This window comes from Thamnophis elegans, chromosome 13 (genome assembly GCF_009769535.1).
Source record: "Thamnophis elegans isolate rThaEle1 chromosome 13, rThaEle1.pri, whole genome shotgun sequence".
Classification (NCBI taxonomy): domain Eukaryota; kingdom Metazoa; phylum Chordata; class Lepidosauria; order Squamata; family Colubridae; genus Thamnophis; species Thamnophis elegans.
In genome coordinates this window covers 45,648,647-45,665,176 of record NC_045553.1, presented here as the reverse complement: position 1 = coordinate 45,665,176, position 16,530 = coordinate 45,648,647, and the positions used below count along the sequence as shown (strand labels likewise).

Sequence of the window (16,530 nt, the reverse complement as noted above, 5' to 3'; positions counted from 1 at the left end):
TTTAAAAAGAGGCACATAATTAACAGATGAACAGAGTTGGAAGGGACCTTGTAGGTCATCTAGTCCAACCCCCTGCCCAAGCAGGTGACCCTACACCATTTCTGACAAACGGCAGTCCAGTCTCTACTTGAAAGCTCTCAGTGATGAAGCTCCCACGACTTCCGAAGGGAACTTCCGTTCTTTACAGATTAACAGAGTTGGAAAGGACCTCGTAGGTCATCTAATCCAACCCCCTGCCCAAGCAGGAGACCCTACGCCATTTATTAACAGATGGACAGATCTGGAAGGGACCTTGAGGTCATCTAGTCCAATCCTCCGCCCAAGCAAAAGACCCTGCCCCATTTCTGACGGAGGGCAGTCCAGTTTCTTCTCGAAAGCCTCCAGGGATGAAGCTCCCACAACTTCTGAAGGCAACTTCTGTTCCATGGGTTGATTGTTCTCACGGTCAGGAAATTCCTCCTTATTTCCAGGTTGAATCTCTCCTTGGTCAGTTTCCACCCATGATTTCTTGTCTGGCCTTCAGGTGCTTTGGAAAATAGTTTGACTCCTTCCTCTCTTTGGCAGCCCCTCAAATACTGGAAGACTGCTGTCATGTTCCTCTAACCCCCATACCTTTTACCTTAAACCGTCTACCAAAAAAGCATCTCAGCATCTTTTTTTATAGCGCGATGACCGAAACTGGATGCAGTATTCTAGGTATGGTCTTACCGAGGCTTTATAGAGCGGTATTAGCACCTCACATGATCTGAAGCACTCGGCGGGACAGGAAATCACCTTGGCCATCTGGGAATCTTTCTTGGTGTTCCCCCCTTTTTTTTTTTCACCCTCTTCTGTTTGGGCTCTCCATGGCAGTTGTGACCCTGTGCAAACAGTGTGTGTGTGTCCGTGAGACGAAACGCGGCAGGAGTAAAGTGTGTTTCCCCAGCCTGGCTCTGGATTACTCAAAGTCAACAGGCGTAAGGCGAGGCTGGCAAAATAAGACGAGCGAGCTCCTTGGTAACAAGCAGGCTCATGTTGCAGCTTGCCTAAAAACAGGTGAAGAGCTTCGGTAATGTTTCCCACCCCCCAACCCCTCCCCAAAGCATTTTCTTCCAGCCCAGAAATGCACAGCGAGAACTGAAAGGTAATTTAACAGAGTGGGGGAAAGCAACAAAGAGGTAGCTCATTTTACGTCACAGCAGTAAAAAACAAACACAAAATCCAACGTTATATCTGCCATCCGAGGAACCTGCGGAAGCAGCAACCTCAACCCTGTGTTCATAATCTAGCCATGGGCTACTGACCTGAGCCTGGGAGGAAATCTGAAACCAAGGTGGTTTGGGCTTCATCCATGTTTTTATCTGGGTTCCTATTTAAAAAAAAAAAGGGCGAAGCAGCTACCAGATAAACCTTTCAGGTTTCAAAGGGAGGCCTCCTATGTAGAATATGGGGATGCCTACGTAGGATGACTGGGAGAGGGATCTTGGAGTCTTAGTGGACAACCAGCTAAATATGAGCGAGCTGCGTGCGGCGGCGGCCCAAAAAGCCAATGCAAGCAGTCATTCTCCCGGTTTCCCTTTGCCTTCCCTTCATCTGCAATGTGCATCTGCAACGAACTGAAATGAACTACAGTGATATTCAGAATTTGTGACTTTACTCCCAATGCCTATGTTGGGGTGTGTGTGTGTGTGAGAGAGAGAGAGAGACAGAGAGAGAGAGAGAGACAGAGAGAGAGAGAGACAGAGAGAGAGAGAGACAGAAAAGTGACAGAGAGAGAAAGAGAGAGACAGAAAGACAGACAGAAAGACAGACAGAAAGACAGACAGACATAGAGAAATAGAGCGAGACAGAGACAGACACACACACACACAGAGAAAGCGAGACAGAGAGAAATAGAGAGAGACAGAGATAGAGAGACAGGGAGAGACAGAGAAAGTGAGTGAGAGAGAGAGAGAAAAACAGAGAGACAAAGAGAGAGAGAGAGACAGAGAGAGAGAGAGAAAGCGAGACAGAGAGAAATAGAGACACACACACACACACACACAGAGAGAGAAAGCGAGACAGAGAGACAGAGAGAAAGAGAGAGAGACAGAAACAGAGAGAGACAGAAAGAGAGAGAAAGTGTGAGAGAGAGAGAGACAGAAAAACAGAGAGATAGAGACAGAGAGAGAGAAAGAAAGATAGAGACAGAGAGAAAGACTGAGAGACAGAGACACACAGAGAGAAAGCGAGACAGAGAGAAATAGAGAGAGACAGACACACACACACAGAGAAAGTGAGACAGAGAAACAGAAAAAAATAGAGAGAGACAGAGAGAGAGAAAGAGGGAGAAAGAAAGAGAAAGGAAGAGAGAGAAGGAGAGAGAGAGAGAGAGAAGGCAGACTTCATTTGCATTTGCAAATATATTTTTAAGTGCAGCCCATTTGAAACCGTTGCCTGCAGTGGTGCAGAAACGTGCAGTTTGGTTTTTTTTTTCTTTTTAAAAAAGCCATCCAGGTGACAAAGAGCTAAAGAGAGAAACAAACACATTTAATTACAAGCCATCATTTGCTTCGGGACACTTTCTATGTCTTCTCAGACTTCAAAACTGGCCATCCTGCTCCCATCCCAGGGGAAGTGAGCGGTTGCAAAATTGGAAAGTAGTGTTTGAAGGACTTGGGTATGAGCCCTAACATTTGTTCTCCTTCCAACGGTGCGCTTAGGAAAAAAGGATGAGCTCTGTAGAGGAAGAATAGGGGACTTTTTCTACCCACAGAGAGACAGACAGAGAGAGAGAGAGAAAAAAAACCTAATTAAATACCGACAGCTCTCGCCCCGGTCTCCTTCAAACCTCCTCTAAAGCAGTAGAGATGTTCTTGGTTGCAATATTGTTTGAAGAAATTCACCCGGCATGGAAGGGCCGACATCAGAACCAAGAACCAAGAGTAGAGTTGCTCATTAAGTCATTGTCCTTAGTATCCTGGGGGACTTTTATTTTTTCCTGAACGGTAAATGTAAGAGTTTGTTGCAAAAATTCAAATCCAGAAAGCACACACAGATAACTGATTCAGCTGGACTCCTTAATTTCTTTATATAGATAAGAAAAGATGAATAAATGTACAATACCAACAGGTGATTCTTCCAAGTATACACAAGGCAGGAGAGCTACAGGCAAACACAAGCAGTTAGCTTCATTTCAGCAGACCAGCCCAAACAGAATGCTAGTTTACTTCTCAGAGAGCAGACTGCTTCAGTTTCCGTTTCAATTCCCTGCACAGACTTAGATCTGTTTAAGCTCCCATTGGCTGATTTAGTTGCTGTGCCTATTCATTGGCTGACCTTGTTCCCACGTCTCTCCCAGTCATGAATATTTTTAACAGTAAACCTCGTTGAAAATAGCGGAATTCAAAGGCAACCCCCCCCCCCCCCACCTTGCATTTTCTGTCTGGACTTCCCAACTCTTTTCAGAGATGCCCAAGTTTTAGTTTCAAGTTAGAAGGCATTGAGCAGAGCGGGAAGGATCTGTCAGACTGTGACTTAACTGTGCTTTGATTTCTCATCTCCTCTGCGTTACAGGCAGCTGAACTGGGAATGGTGTCAGCCTATTATACATACATCTTCACTAATCTGGTAAGCATTTTCTTTCCCGTTTCCCCTCTAAAGCGTCTGATGGATGAAAACTGGTCGGTTCCAGTTGAGAGGGTGTTGAATTCGAGTTCCAGCTATGGAGCTACCTTTAAGGGGTGGGGGAAGAGGACAAAATAGAGAGAAAAGAAATGCAATAAAGATGATTAGGGGACTGGAAGAACGGTTGCTGGAATTGGGTATGTCTAGTTTGATTTGATGGAAAGGACCAGGGGTGACATGATAGTAATGTTCCGATATCTCAGGGGCTGCCCCAAAGAAGAGGGAGTCAAGCTATTCTCCAAAGCACCTGAGGGTAGAACAAGAAGCAATGGGTGGAAATTAATCAAGGAGAGAACCAACCCAGGAGAAACTTCCTGACAGTGAGAACAATTAATCAATGGAACAACTTGCCTCCAGAAGTTGTGAATGCTCCAACACTGGAAGCTTTTAAGAAGAGATTGGACAACCATTTGTCTGAAGAGGTATAGGGTTTCCTGCCTGACCAAGGGGTTCGACTAGAAGACCTCCAAAGTCCCTTCTAATTCTGTTATTCTATTCTATTCCACTCCACTCCACTCCACTCCACTCTACTCTACTCCATTCTAAAAAGAAGATGGCCTGCAGAGTTTGGATTTACCCCCCTTAAAAATGGAACAGTTATAAAATACAGGGAGTCTTTGACTTACAACAGGTCAATTAGTGACCAAAGTTACAACAGCACTGAAAAAGTGAGTTTTGCCCCATTTTACGATGTTGAATCCCTTCGATTGTTAAATTAATAACTTGGTTTTTAAGCAAATCGGGCTTCCCCATTGACTTGGCCTGTCAGAAGAAGGTGGCCGAAGGGGATCACGTAACCATGGGATGCCGCAACTGTCATAAGTATGAGTCAGTTATCGGGCATCCGAATGTAAATCCCATGACCATGGGGAGGCTGTGACCGTCCTAAATGGGGAAAAAATAGTCCTAACTTGCTCTGTTCAGTGCCATCGTAGCTTCCAATGTGTTGTGGCCCACCAGAGGCCAATGGAACTGGCAGCAGATTCAGACAGTGAGGAGGGTTGGGGAGGAACCTGGGCCAGTCCTGGAGTCTGGGGAAGGCTCTGTGTCGGAGGCAGAGAGGGGGCCAGGGCCCTCCGACAGTTATCAGCTGCCTTCAGAGTCAGAGATCAGTGAAGCAGATGAACAGCTGCGTGACCCGACAAATGCATGCCCGACAACAGCGTGCCGACAAAACCGTGGTGATAAAACTGTGACGTCGACAGCCCGCCCACAAAGGCGCGCCGACAAAAGGGCGCCGACAGAAGCGCGATTAGGGTTAAGGTAAAGGTTAGGGTAAGGGTTAGGTTTAGAGTTAGGGTTAGGGTTCTTATGTTGTTTTCGCGTTGTTTGTTGATGGCGTGCTTCTGTCGGCGCTCTTTTGTTGGCGAGCCTATGTGGGTGCGATTTCAACATCGCGGTTTTCTCGCCGTGGTTTTGTCGGCACGCTTTTGACGTGCGCGCATTTGTCAGTGAACCGAACAGCTGGAGCCTGTTCCCAGTGTGCACATGCACATTGTTGCCAGAGGAAGGGAACAGCTAAAGAACAGGGGTTGACTTGGGAGTAAGGCCACAGGTGGAGGATGAATGGCCCCTCCCGGAGGGAATAAAAGAGGAGCGAAAGGGGAGTGGAGTTTGCAGGAGACAATTAGTTCATTCCTGCATTCTTGCCAAGTATTGCGGTGTCTGAAAGATATCAGCCTGGCCACTCTCCAAGCCTGATCAAGGTCGGTGATTATCAACTATCTTGAAAGACTGTGGGAGAGGAAAGACTTTGCTGGAGAGGAATTTACTGTCAATTAAATAAAAGGGGTTTATCGGGACGAGGACTTGGCTTCGTGCTGCTGGGAAAGCCTAAGTCAGAACACAATGGTCGCTAAATGAATTGCTGCAGGTCGAGGACTACCTGTATCCCAGGTAGATGAACTGAGAGGGCTGGAAAGGTGGGAGAAAGCAGAGAACAATCATCTCCTGAAATAATCCAGATGAGATGAGGCACCTTTTTCGCTAATATAGGCTTAGAGATAATGAATTTTCCGTTGCTTTGGATGTAAGGGGGGACCGATGAGGTGATTAATATGAATTGCCTTCTAACCTTGGTGATGATCAGTTTCTATAATTTCAATGAATATTTATATTGTGTGTGTGTGTGCGTGTTTGAGCAAGGGTGGGTGTGTACGTGCTTGCTAAGAGGAACAGGGAGTATGCTGATATTCGGGTGGAAGAGACAGATGGAAACAAGGTGGAAGCTGCAGTCATCTGAATTGGAGGGTGGAATGGATCAGCAAGAAGGAGAAAAAGACCTTCTTGGGAGGGTCTTAGGCAGTGGTGGGTTTCAAAAATGTTTAGAACCTCTTCTGTAGGTGTGGCATGCTTTGTGCCGAGGTGGTGCAGTGGTTAGGGTGCAGTACTGCAGGCCACTTCAGCTGACTGTTATCTGCAGTTCAGCGGTTCTAATCTCACCGACTCAAAGTTGACTCAGCCTCCCATCCTTCCGAGGTGGGTGAAATGAGGACCCGGATTGTTGTTGGGGGCAATATGCTGACTCTGTAAACCGCTTAGAGAGGGCTGAAAGCCCTATGAAGCGGTATATAAGTCTAACTGCTATTGCTATTGCTATTGTGGGAGTGGCTTGCTGGCCATGTGGCTGGGTGGGAGTGGCTTGCTGGCCATGTGACTGGGTGGGAGTGGCTTGCCAGCCATGTGACTGAGTGGGCATGGCCAACTTGTAAAATGTGGTGAAACTCACTTAACAATGCTCTTGCTTAGCAACCAAAATGTTGGCTCAGGAACTCTGGCACTGAAGTGTGCAAGTCTTAAAGCTGTCAAGTTACAAGATCCTTGCACCCCTAACCCTTTAGGAAAAAAAACCCAGGGGTGTTCAAACTTGATAGCTTTAAGACTTGTGGACTTCAACTCCCAGAATTCCTCCTCATCTTGATGATGTTCAGACGGGAGGGGGGAGGGAGCTGGAACCGGTTCTAAACGGCACTGTAGATTTATGGAACCTCTTTTATAAAAGTTGTTAGAACTGGCAGGAACCCACCCCTGGTCTTAGGGTAGGAGCAGCAGATGAAGAGGTTCTATCAGCAGTTCAGAAGATTACCAAAAGATCTGCTTCCCCCCCCCCCCCGCCCTCCAAAGGCTCCGGTTTAGGTGGACTTCTTCTAATGTTTGGGACTCTCTTTGTTCCTCGTCATCTTTCTCCCCATTGCTTCCTGTCTTTTGGGCATGCCTGAAGTTAATAAATTAGGAAGTAGGGTACTACTCTAAACTCATGTTTATCAGCCTTGGCAACTTTAAGATGTGTGGACTTCAATTCCCAGAATTCCCCCTGCCTGGGGGAATTCTGGGAGTTGAAGTCCACACATCTTAAAAAGTTGCCAAGGTTGGAAAATACCACTATCGGTAATCCTTGATTTAACAAGCACAATGGAGCCTCAAATTTAGGTGGTTAAGTGAGGCAGTTGTTGAGTGTGTGTTTTGCCACATTTTATGACTTGGACCAGCAGAGGGGGCCACCAGAAGATCTCCAAGGTCCCTTCCAAAGCTATTATTCTATCAATATATTCTATTCTATTCTATTCTACTTGACTCGACTCTTTATTCTTCATTCCAATATTTGTTCTGTTCTACTCTACTCTCCTCTACTTCTATTCTATTCCATTCTATTTTATTTTATTCTACTCTACGCTACTCTATTCTTCATTCCAATATTTGTTCTGTTCTGTTCTGTTCTATTCTATTCTACTCTACTCTACTCTACTCTACTCTACTCTACTCTACTCTACTCTATATTCTTCATTCCAATATTTGTTCTGTTCTGTTCTACTCTACTCTACTTCTATTCTATTCTATTCTATTTTATTCTATTCTACGCTACTCTATTCTTCATTCCAATATTTGTTCTGTTCTATTCTACTCTACTCTACTCTATATTCTTCATTCCAATATTTGTTCTGTTCTGTTCTACTCTACTCTACTTCTATTCTATTCTATTTTATTCTATTCTACGCTACTCTATTCTTCATTCCAATATTTGTTCTGTTCTACTCACCTTACCCTACCCTACCCTATACTACTCTACTCTACTTTACTTTACTCTACACTATTCTGAACATGGCTGGTACTTAGGTTTGTGCACATTTCCCCTACAAATCAAATTGTCATCCTTGGCTTGAAGCAAAGTACTTCTAATTAGTTGTGTTGCTGGTGGTGGAAAGGCAGAAGAACATTGTCACAGTCACTCCAAGGCGGTTCTCTTCCAGGACATGGCTTAGAAATTGTGCTCCTCTGTCATCAACAGCATAACTTGATACAAACAAATGTGTGTGTTTTTTTTTTGCTTCAGAATCACTTTAGTAATGCCCACGATCAACTTTATTGGGCCAAACTGCAGACCCTCAGTTAGAAGTCTAATGTTATTGCAAGGACAGTTCTAAAACAGATGCTGGTTGAAAAACCAAGTGGCCTTAATCTTCTTCCTCTTTTGTATTGATTAGTTTATCGAAATAATCTAATTCTCACCTCAGTGCAGTCTTGACGGGGTTAATTAGGAAAGAGAAGAGTCGCTGGATGGAAACTTGGACAGATGGAAGAGAGATTGATGGGAATTAAGCAATATTTAAAACGCAGACAGGAGATGGGAGTGGAGCTATTTAAGCTAATAAATCTAGAGGGATTATCAAGTCACTAATGATCCCAATCAAGGCCTAACAGGGGAGGGGGATGGGGGAATGAGACATAAAATCAAGTTGACAGGTTCTGTGGGACAGCAGACGGTGGAAGGCCTATCTCAGTCGAAAGGCCGGGAGGAGAGAGGTGTTCAAAAGGGGAGGAGAAGCCTTCCTCCTCTCCTTCCCCTTCCTTCTAAGCTTACCTCTCCCCTACTCCTACTCTTACTCTTCCCCTTCCTACCTTCTCTCCTTCTCTTTCCCTCCCTTCCATCCTCCTCTCCTTTCCTCTCTTTTCCTTCCCTCCTCTTTTCTCCTCTCTCCCTTTCTTTTTCTGTTGTTATAGGTGTCTCTTTCAAATCTCATTTATGTTTCCTTGGGATGGTATTTTCCACAAACCCAAATATAATTCAGTATCATTCCTTATTCCCTTTCCTTTGCTAATCTATCCTAACTATGCCCCCCTTTATATCTTGTTCTTTAACATATTCTTATATATTTAGTATATAGCAATAGCAGTAGACTTATATACCGCTTCATAGGGCTTTCAGCCCTCTCTAAGCGGTTCACAGAGTCAGCATATTGCCCCCAACAACAATCCGGGTCCTCATTTTACCCACCTCGGAAGGATGGAAGGCTGAGTCAACCCTGAGCCGGTGAGATTTGAACCGCTGAACTGCTGATCTAGCAGTCAGCTGAAGTAGCCTGCAGTGCTGCATTTAACCACCGCGCCACCTCGGCTCCTCAAGTATAGATAGACAGATAGATTAGGAGAAAATAAAGGGAAAATAAGATGGTGTTATAACAGGTGGAAGGGATGGTAAATAAAGCAACCCAAATTGTATATTACAACCTATTAAATGGAATAACAAATGTATAAGAATGACTAGTTAAAATCTTAACAAATATCTCCCCAAAATGTTGGAAATGCGAATCAATACATGGAACATTTTACCATTTATGGTGGACCTGTGAGGAGGCTAAAAATTTTTGGAAAAGGATCAAAAATTGGCTGGAGGCAATAACAGGGGTTAAAATAGAATGGAAACCTGAAGGTTTTTTTAATTAGGAATTATATCTGCGAAATACCAAAAAGAAATCCAGTATTTAATACTACATATAATTACGGCGACAAGGATTGCCTTTGCCCAGAAATGGAAAAACAAATTAATCCCAAGCGAAGATGAAATAATAAGAAAGGTTATGGATTGTGTTGAAATGGACAAACTAACTAAAGAAATCCAAGGAAAAGAAGAATCAGAATTCTACCAGATATGGGATAAATGGTATAGGTGGATGGAGGAAAGAAACAAGAATCAATGAAGGAATATAACAAAACTCAAAAAATAAATTGTTATGAGTAAAATAAGAGGGTTAAAATGGTTGAAATCCAAATGAAATCCAATAGAAGGGGAAATAATATAAGGTGAGCGGTATCGATTGATGATTGCTATTATAAAGAACAGGAATTTCCTGTTCGTACAATATTGTATAAATGTGGTGTACATTCTAATTTGTGTGTGTGTGTGTGTGTGTATTTTACATGTTTGTTAATAAAAATCTAAAAAAAATGACAAATGTAAAGAACAATAACGATTATGTGAATGTGTACCTACAATGGTATGTAAGAGAATAAAAAATAAAAAAAACTTTAAAAGGGGGGGGAGGGGAGAAACCGCCCATCCAAAGGAGAGGCACTATTATAAATTTAAATTTAAGAATATGAAGATTGACATGGGAAGGTAGCGGTCATACAAGGGGTCAGGAGGCCAGCGCCATCCTTGACGTCCTGGGAAAATGTTTTGAAGATCAGCTCTTCATGTTTGAAAAAGAAAAGTCGAGGCAGAAGTTACTCCTAATTCCCGACTCCCTCCAGCCCGTTCCCCCACAACCTTGCACTGGATGGCCATTAGGCTTTATGCAGTGGTGAAATCCCACCCCCAGTTCTGTGAGCGTGGCTTTGAGGGGGGGTAATGTGACTGGGTGGGTGTGGCCAACTTTTTCTTTCACTTTCAGCTATTTTTTAAGATTTTTAAAGCAATTTTTCCCCCGACGATTCGGGAGAACCGAATAGCTTCCGAGGATCACACAGCTTAGCTGTGAGCCGCGCGATTGTCGGAAGCATTTTTAAAAGCTTTTTAAAGCATTTTTTCCCTGCTGGTTCGCCCAAATCGAAGCATTCCCCAATGCTTTAAAAAGTGGGGGGAAAGCTTCCGAGGATCGCGTGGCTCACAGCTGAGCTGCACGATCCTCAGAAGCTTTTATTATTATTATTATTACCAATTCACAGAAGCTAGGACAATTGTCCCTACCGGTTCGGTCAAACCAGGGCGAACCGGGAGGATTTCACTCCTGGCTTTAAGGCTGCATTGTCGTGGGGTTTGGGGAAGGTGCCAGGCTAGCTAGCTGATTGGCTGGCTGGCTGGCTTCCATCAAGATGGTGAGTCATCCTGATTTTGAATCATCCTAATTAGACAGCTCAATGGAGAGAAAAACCTCAGGCAACAAAATCAAGCATCATCGCTGGTGGAGAACCGGAGACAAAATCACAGGGCCCACTGGAAGATCAGAGCTGCCAGGAACCCAGATGAATATTTATTTCAGAAGCCTTCAAACTTGATAACTTGTGGACTTCAACTCCCAGAATAGCTGGCTGGAGAATTCTGGGAGTTGAAGTCCACGAGGCTTAAAGTTGCCAAGTTTGGGGACCCCTGATTCATTTAATCGGTTTCCATCCTGCTTCCCCCCCCCCTGGAATTCAGTGGGTCATGGGTAGCCATGCTGCCATTTTCTTCCCCCCACCACTTAAGGTCTGAGGCCAGGAGAGAGAAATGACCCAAGGTGACCATTGTGAGCTTCCGTGGCTTGGAATGGATTTGAACTTGGTACCGAGAGAGAATCTCTGGTAGCAAGAGGACATTTGCGGCTCAGGGTTGAACAGTGAGGTCCTTGGTGCTCTACGAGCTTGGCTGTTTTCTTGAAGATGTTTCGTTACCCAAGTAGACAATGTCATCAGTGCTAGAAGGAAGTAGGATTTGTGGAGAGGAGGAGGAGGAGGAGGAGGAGGAGGAGGAGGAGGATTATTTGTGGAGAGGAGGAGGAGGAGGCTTAAAGATGTCCATTATCCGAAGGCTCTATACGCAAAGCAATTTGGTCAAAGGTATGATTTGCCATTATCCATTAGATACATCCTTTTTGGTCCTTGGTGTTCTGTGAGCTTGGCTGTTTTCTTGTAGATGTTTCATCATCCAACTAGATAATATCATTAGTGCTAGAAGGAAGTGGGGTTGCAGAGAGGAGGAGGAGGAGGAAGAGAGGAGGAGGACTATGGGTCCTTGGTTCTCTTTGAGCTTGGCTATTTTCATGCAGATGTTTCACTACTCAACTAGGTAACATCATCAATGCTAGAAGAAAGTATGGTTTGCTCCAGTGGTGGGATTCAATTTTTTTTACTACTGGTTCTGTGGGCATGGCTTGGTGGATGTGGCAAAGAAAGGATATTGTAAAATCTCTATCCCCTCCCCACTCCACGAGAAGGGTACTGTAAAATCCCCATTCCCTACCCACTCCAGGGGAAGGATACTGCAAAATCTGCATTCCCTACCTACTCCAGGGGAAGGATACTGCAAAATCTGCATTCCCTACCTACTCCAGGGGAAGGATACTGCAAAATCCCCATTCCCTCCCTACTCCAGGAGAAGGATACTGCAAAATCTCCATTCCCTCCACACTCCAGGAGAAGGATACTGTAAAATCTCCATTCCCTCCCCACTCCAGGGGAAGGATACTGCAATATCCCCATTCCCTCCACTCCAGGGGAAGGATACTGCAAAATCCCCATTCCCTCCCCACTCCAGGGGAAGGATACTGCAAAATCCCCATTTTCTCCCGATCAGCTGGGACTTGGGAGGCAGAGAATAAATGAGGGTGGGGCCAGACAGAGGTGGTATTTACTGGTTCTGTGAACTACTCCAAATTTGTGGTACCAGTTCTCCAGAACTGGTCAGAACCTGCTGAATACCACCTCACGTTTGCAAGGTGAGAAATGCAGGAGAATGAAAGCTAGAGATCCGCCTGATCCCAGCTGCTCTTCATACAGTGATTCCACCCCTACTTTCCCCAGGAATAACGCAGTGCTGAATTTCTTCAACGCCAAGAAAAGCACAAAAGGAAATGACTATAAGTGCATTGGATTTTCATAGGCAGTAATGAAGATTAATAGTCACCCAGGCCTCCAAAACTCTGCCCTTCCACCTCCGGGATAACTATATCCACTTTATCTCTGTAATTTGCTTGTTCCATACATTGGAAAGGGAGAATACGTTAATATCCTCCCTTTTAAATATACATATAATCTATTAATCTTCCAACAATTCTCCCTGTTCTGACCTAGGCTTCCCAAGATCATGAAGCAGACTCCTAGTCCTGATAAACCTTCTTTTTATTTAGGTTAAAGGGAATTCCTCTCCAGCAAACTCACAGCAAACCGTCTTTCATGAGATTTCACAATTATAGACTTTGGAGTGTTGCCAGGCTGATATCTTCCAAACGCCAGGCTGTAGCAGCAATTACTTGGCAAGAAGTCAGGAACAGATCTTCACCCTAATGAATTGAACTAATTGCCTCTTGCAAACTCCACTCCCCTTTCGCTCCACTTTTATTCTCTATGGGAGGGGCCATTCACCATTCACCTGTGGCTTTACTCCCAAGTCGGCCCTTGTTCCTTAACTGTTCCCTTCTACTGGCAGCCACGCACATTGGGAACAGGCTCCAGCTGTTCTTCTGCCCCACTGATCTCTGACTCTGAAGGCAGCTGATAACTTTCACTAATGAATTGAACTAAGTGTCTCCTGCAAACTCCATTCCCCTTTCGCTCCTCTTTTATTTCCTCTGGGAGGGGCCATTCATCACCCACCTGTGGCCTTACTCCCAAGTCGACCCCTGTTCTTTAGCTCTTCCCTTCATCCCAGCTGTTCTTCTGCTCCACTGATGTCTGACTCAGAAGGCAGCTGATAACTGTCAGATGGCCCTGGCCCCCTCTCTGCCTCCGACACAGAACCCTCACCAGAGCCTTCCCCAGACTCCAGGACTGGCTCAGGTTCCTCCCCAACCTCCTCACTGTCTGAATCTGCTGCCAGCTCTGCTGGCTGCTGGCAGGCCACAACACTCTCTTTGTCTATTTCCAACTGTTGTTCCAGAGTTTTTGTTTATTTTTCTATTGTGTCTTGAAGCTTGGAAGCCACATCCCAAAAATCCATGTATGTACTCTTAACAACATGGTTATTAACCTGGCTGTCTCTGGGCACCATGATTAGTCTCACCTAATTCTCCAGGTATTGCTATTCATTTAGTAGCTGTTCGAAGTTACGACGGCAATCAAACAAGTGATTTTTTCACACCTGTGACCATTGCAGCATCTTCATCATCACGTGATCAAAATCTGTATGCTTGGCCACTAACTCACAGTTATGACGGTTGAAGTGTCCTGGGGTCACGTGATCCCCTTTGATTCGCCTTCTGATAAGCAAAGCCGATGGGGAAACCAGATTCCCTCAACAACTGTGTTGCTAACTTCACCAGTACAGCGATTCACTTAACAACGGCGGCAGGAAATGTCGTAAAATGGGGTAAAATCCATTACCAACTGTCTCGCTCAGCAACAGAAACATTGGCCTCCATTCTGGTCATAAGTCGAGAGCTAAACTGTCAGCTAAAAAAGATGAAATAAAGCCGATTTAATCCAATTTTGTAATACTTCTGTGAGTCATAACTGGACAAAAGATCAAAATGTTTCCATTTCTGGAACTCTTGCAATGGAAACTATCCAGGCCAGGAATGATTCAAAAAAAAAAAAATGTATGTGTACAATGATGCATCAACTTAAAAAACAAACCAACCATCTACATCAAGGCAACTGGCTTTTGGCAGGGGAAATTGATTTTTGCAATTTTAAATTGCCGTTTATTCTGTGGTTATTGACAGAGTTAATATGTAATGAGTAAGCCAATCCTTTTTTTTTTCTTAAGTCATAAAGCACTTAGTGTAATCTAGTACAATTTCGGGAATAAATGGCAATGTTTTTCAGACGGCCGTAAGAATGATAAATTGATTTAGCAGCTTAGCATTTTGTAGCAAGTGAAGGGCTTTGGCTTGAGAAAAAGAAGAATGTGTATTAGCCAAAAGAAATACTGTTGTGGCCTGCCGGTGGCCTGCAGAGCTGGCAGCAAAGTCGGAAAGAGGTTGGGGAGGCACATGGGCCAGTCCTGGAGTCTGGGGAAGGCTCGGATGAGGGCTCTGCATCAGAGGCAGAGAGGGAGCCAGGTCCATCTGGTAGTTACGTGCTGCCTCTGGAGCCTCCGGAGTCTGACATCAGCGAGGCAGAAGAACAGTGTGAGCCTGTTCCCAGTGTGCAAATGCGCAGAGCTGCCAGAAGGCAAGAACAGTTAAGACACAAAGGGCGACATGGGAGTAAGTCTTGGAGATGATTGGCCCCTCCCATAAGACATAAAAGAGGAGCAAACAAATGTGAGCCTTTGCAGGAAGCAATTCGTTCATTTAGTCAGTTCAAGCACTGAGAAGTTGTTTGACTCTGTGCTACATTTGGCCTTGCAAAACTAAACAGCAATGAGGTCTCTGGCAGCGTTTCAAGGGAGATAAAGGTGGGTTCTTATCAACATTACCCTGAAAGACTGCGACAACTCAAGCAGACAACTGCCAGACTCTTCACAGGCTGTTTGTGAATCATTAAGGGCTGTGAAGGAACATAATCCACATGTCAGCGTTCCAAATACCATGTAGAATCAAATCAGAGTCGAAGGCAAAACTATGATTAAAGTTCCAATTTAATAAAGCAGGCATTTTGGCACATAGCTGTGGGGATTCCAACTCTGGAAGTTACATCAGAATCCCACCCAGTTAAAAGTTCATGATCTTGTCCCCATACCCACAGTCCATCACATGGTCCAATCTCCTTCTTCCACGCTGGCGTCCATGCCCAGCTTCTTCCGGTCAGGTGTACTGGTGTGGAGACAAAGGATGACCTTGGCTTCTAGCAAAGAATGAAAAACAATACATTCCAAAATCCTACTCCTTCTATTCCCCCCTCCCATTGACTATACTTAAAGAAACAGCATAATGAAATTAAAGAAAGTGTGGCAGGCCAAAATTCTAAAAGGAATATAAATGCAGACCAAACATCACAGCTGTTTAAATAAAAAGAGGGTTTGGGGGACTAAGTTGGTGATTTATGCTTTCTCGAGAAGCCTAAGTCAGAACAAAGACAATTTCTTATATGAGAGTCGATGGGAAGGCGCCAATCATGGAAAATCATATTTGTAAGTAGATCCTTTTTCACAAACTTTGATGGATGGCGAGATCGTCAACTATAAGCGGTCTCCAATTCACAATTCACTTAATGACCATTCAAAGTTACGTCACTGAAAAAAAGTGACTCATGACCGTTTTTTTTTTCCACACTGAAGGCCGTGTCCCCATGATCGCGGGATCAAAATTTGGATGCTGGGCAGCTGACTCATATTTATGACTGTTGCACTGGTCTAAGATCATGTGATCCCTTTTTGTGATCTTCTGAGAAGCAAAATCAATGGGGAAGCTGGATTCACTTACTAGCTTAACAACTGGAGTGATTCACTTAGCAACTGCTCCAAGAACAGTCATCCAATGGGATGAAATTCACTTAACAACTGTCTCACTTTGCAACAGAAATGTTGAGCTCAATTGGGGTTGTAAGTCGAGGGCTACCCGTACTGACAATATTGTATATTACCCTCTGCCTTAGATCAGTGTTTCTCATCTTTGGCAACTTTCAGATATATATGAAGTTCAACTCCCAGAATTCGATGGAGGCTGGCTGGAGAATTCTGGGAGTTGAAGTCCATATATATCTTAAAGTTTCCAAAGATGATTACAGATTAACAGAGTTTGTAGGTCATCTAGTCCAACCCCCCACCCAAGCAGATGACCCTACACTATTTCTGACAGATGGCAGTCCAATCTCTTCTTGAAAGCCCCCAGGGATGAAGCTCCCACAACTTCTGAAGGCAACTTCTGTTGATTGGGTTGATTGTTCTCCCTGTCAGAAAATTTCTCCTTATTTCCAGGTTGAATCTCTCCTTGGTCAGTTTCCATCCATTATTCCTTGTCTGGCCTTTAGGTGTTTTGGAAAATAGCTTGACCCCTTCCTCTCAACTAGGCACCAGAACAGTTTTTTTCC

The 16,530-nt window shown here is 44.4% G+C and overlaps 1 protein-coding gene across 1 annotated transcript in view; it reads left to right on the top strand.

Annotated features, from left to right (window-relative positions):
* GRIK4 (glutamate ionotropic receptor kainate type subunit 4) overlaps positions 1-16,530 on the top strand; it is a 158,511-nt gene that overhangs the window by 41,005 nt on the left and 100,976 nt on the right. The window contains 1 exon segment of the mRNA XM_032228770.1: positions 3,535-3,588. Within this exon segment, the coding sequence (XP_032084661.1) occupies positions 3,535-3,588 (54 nt within the window).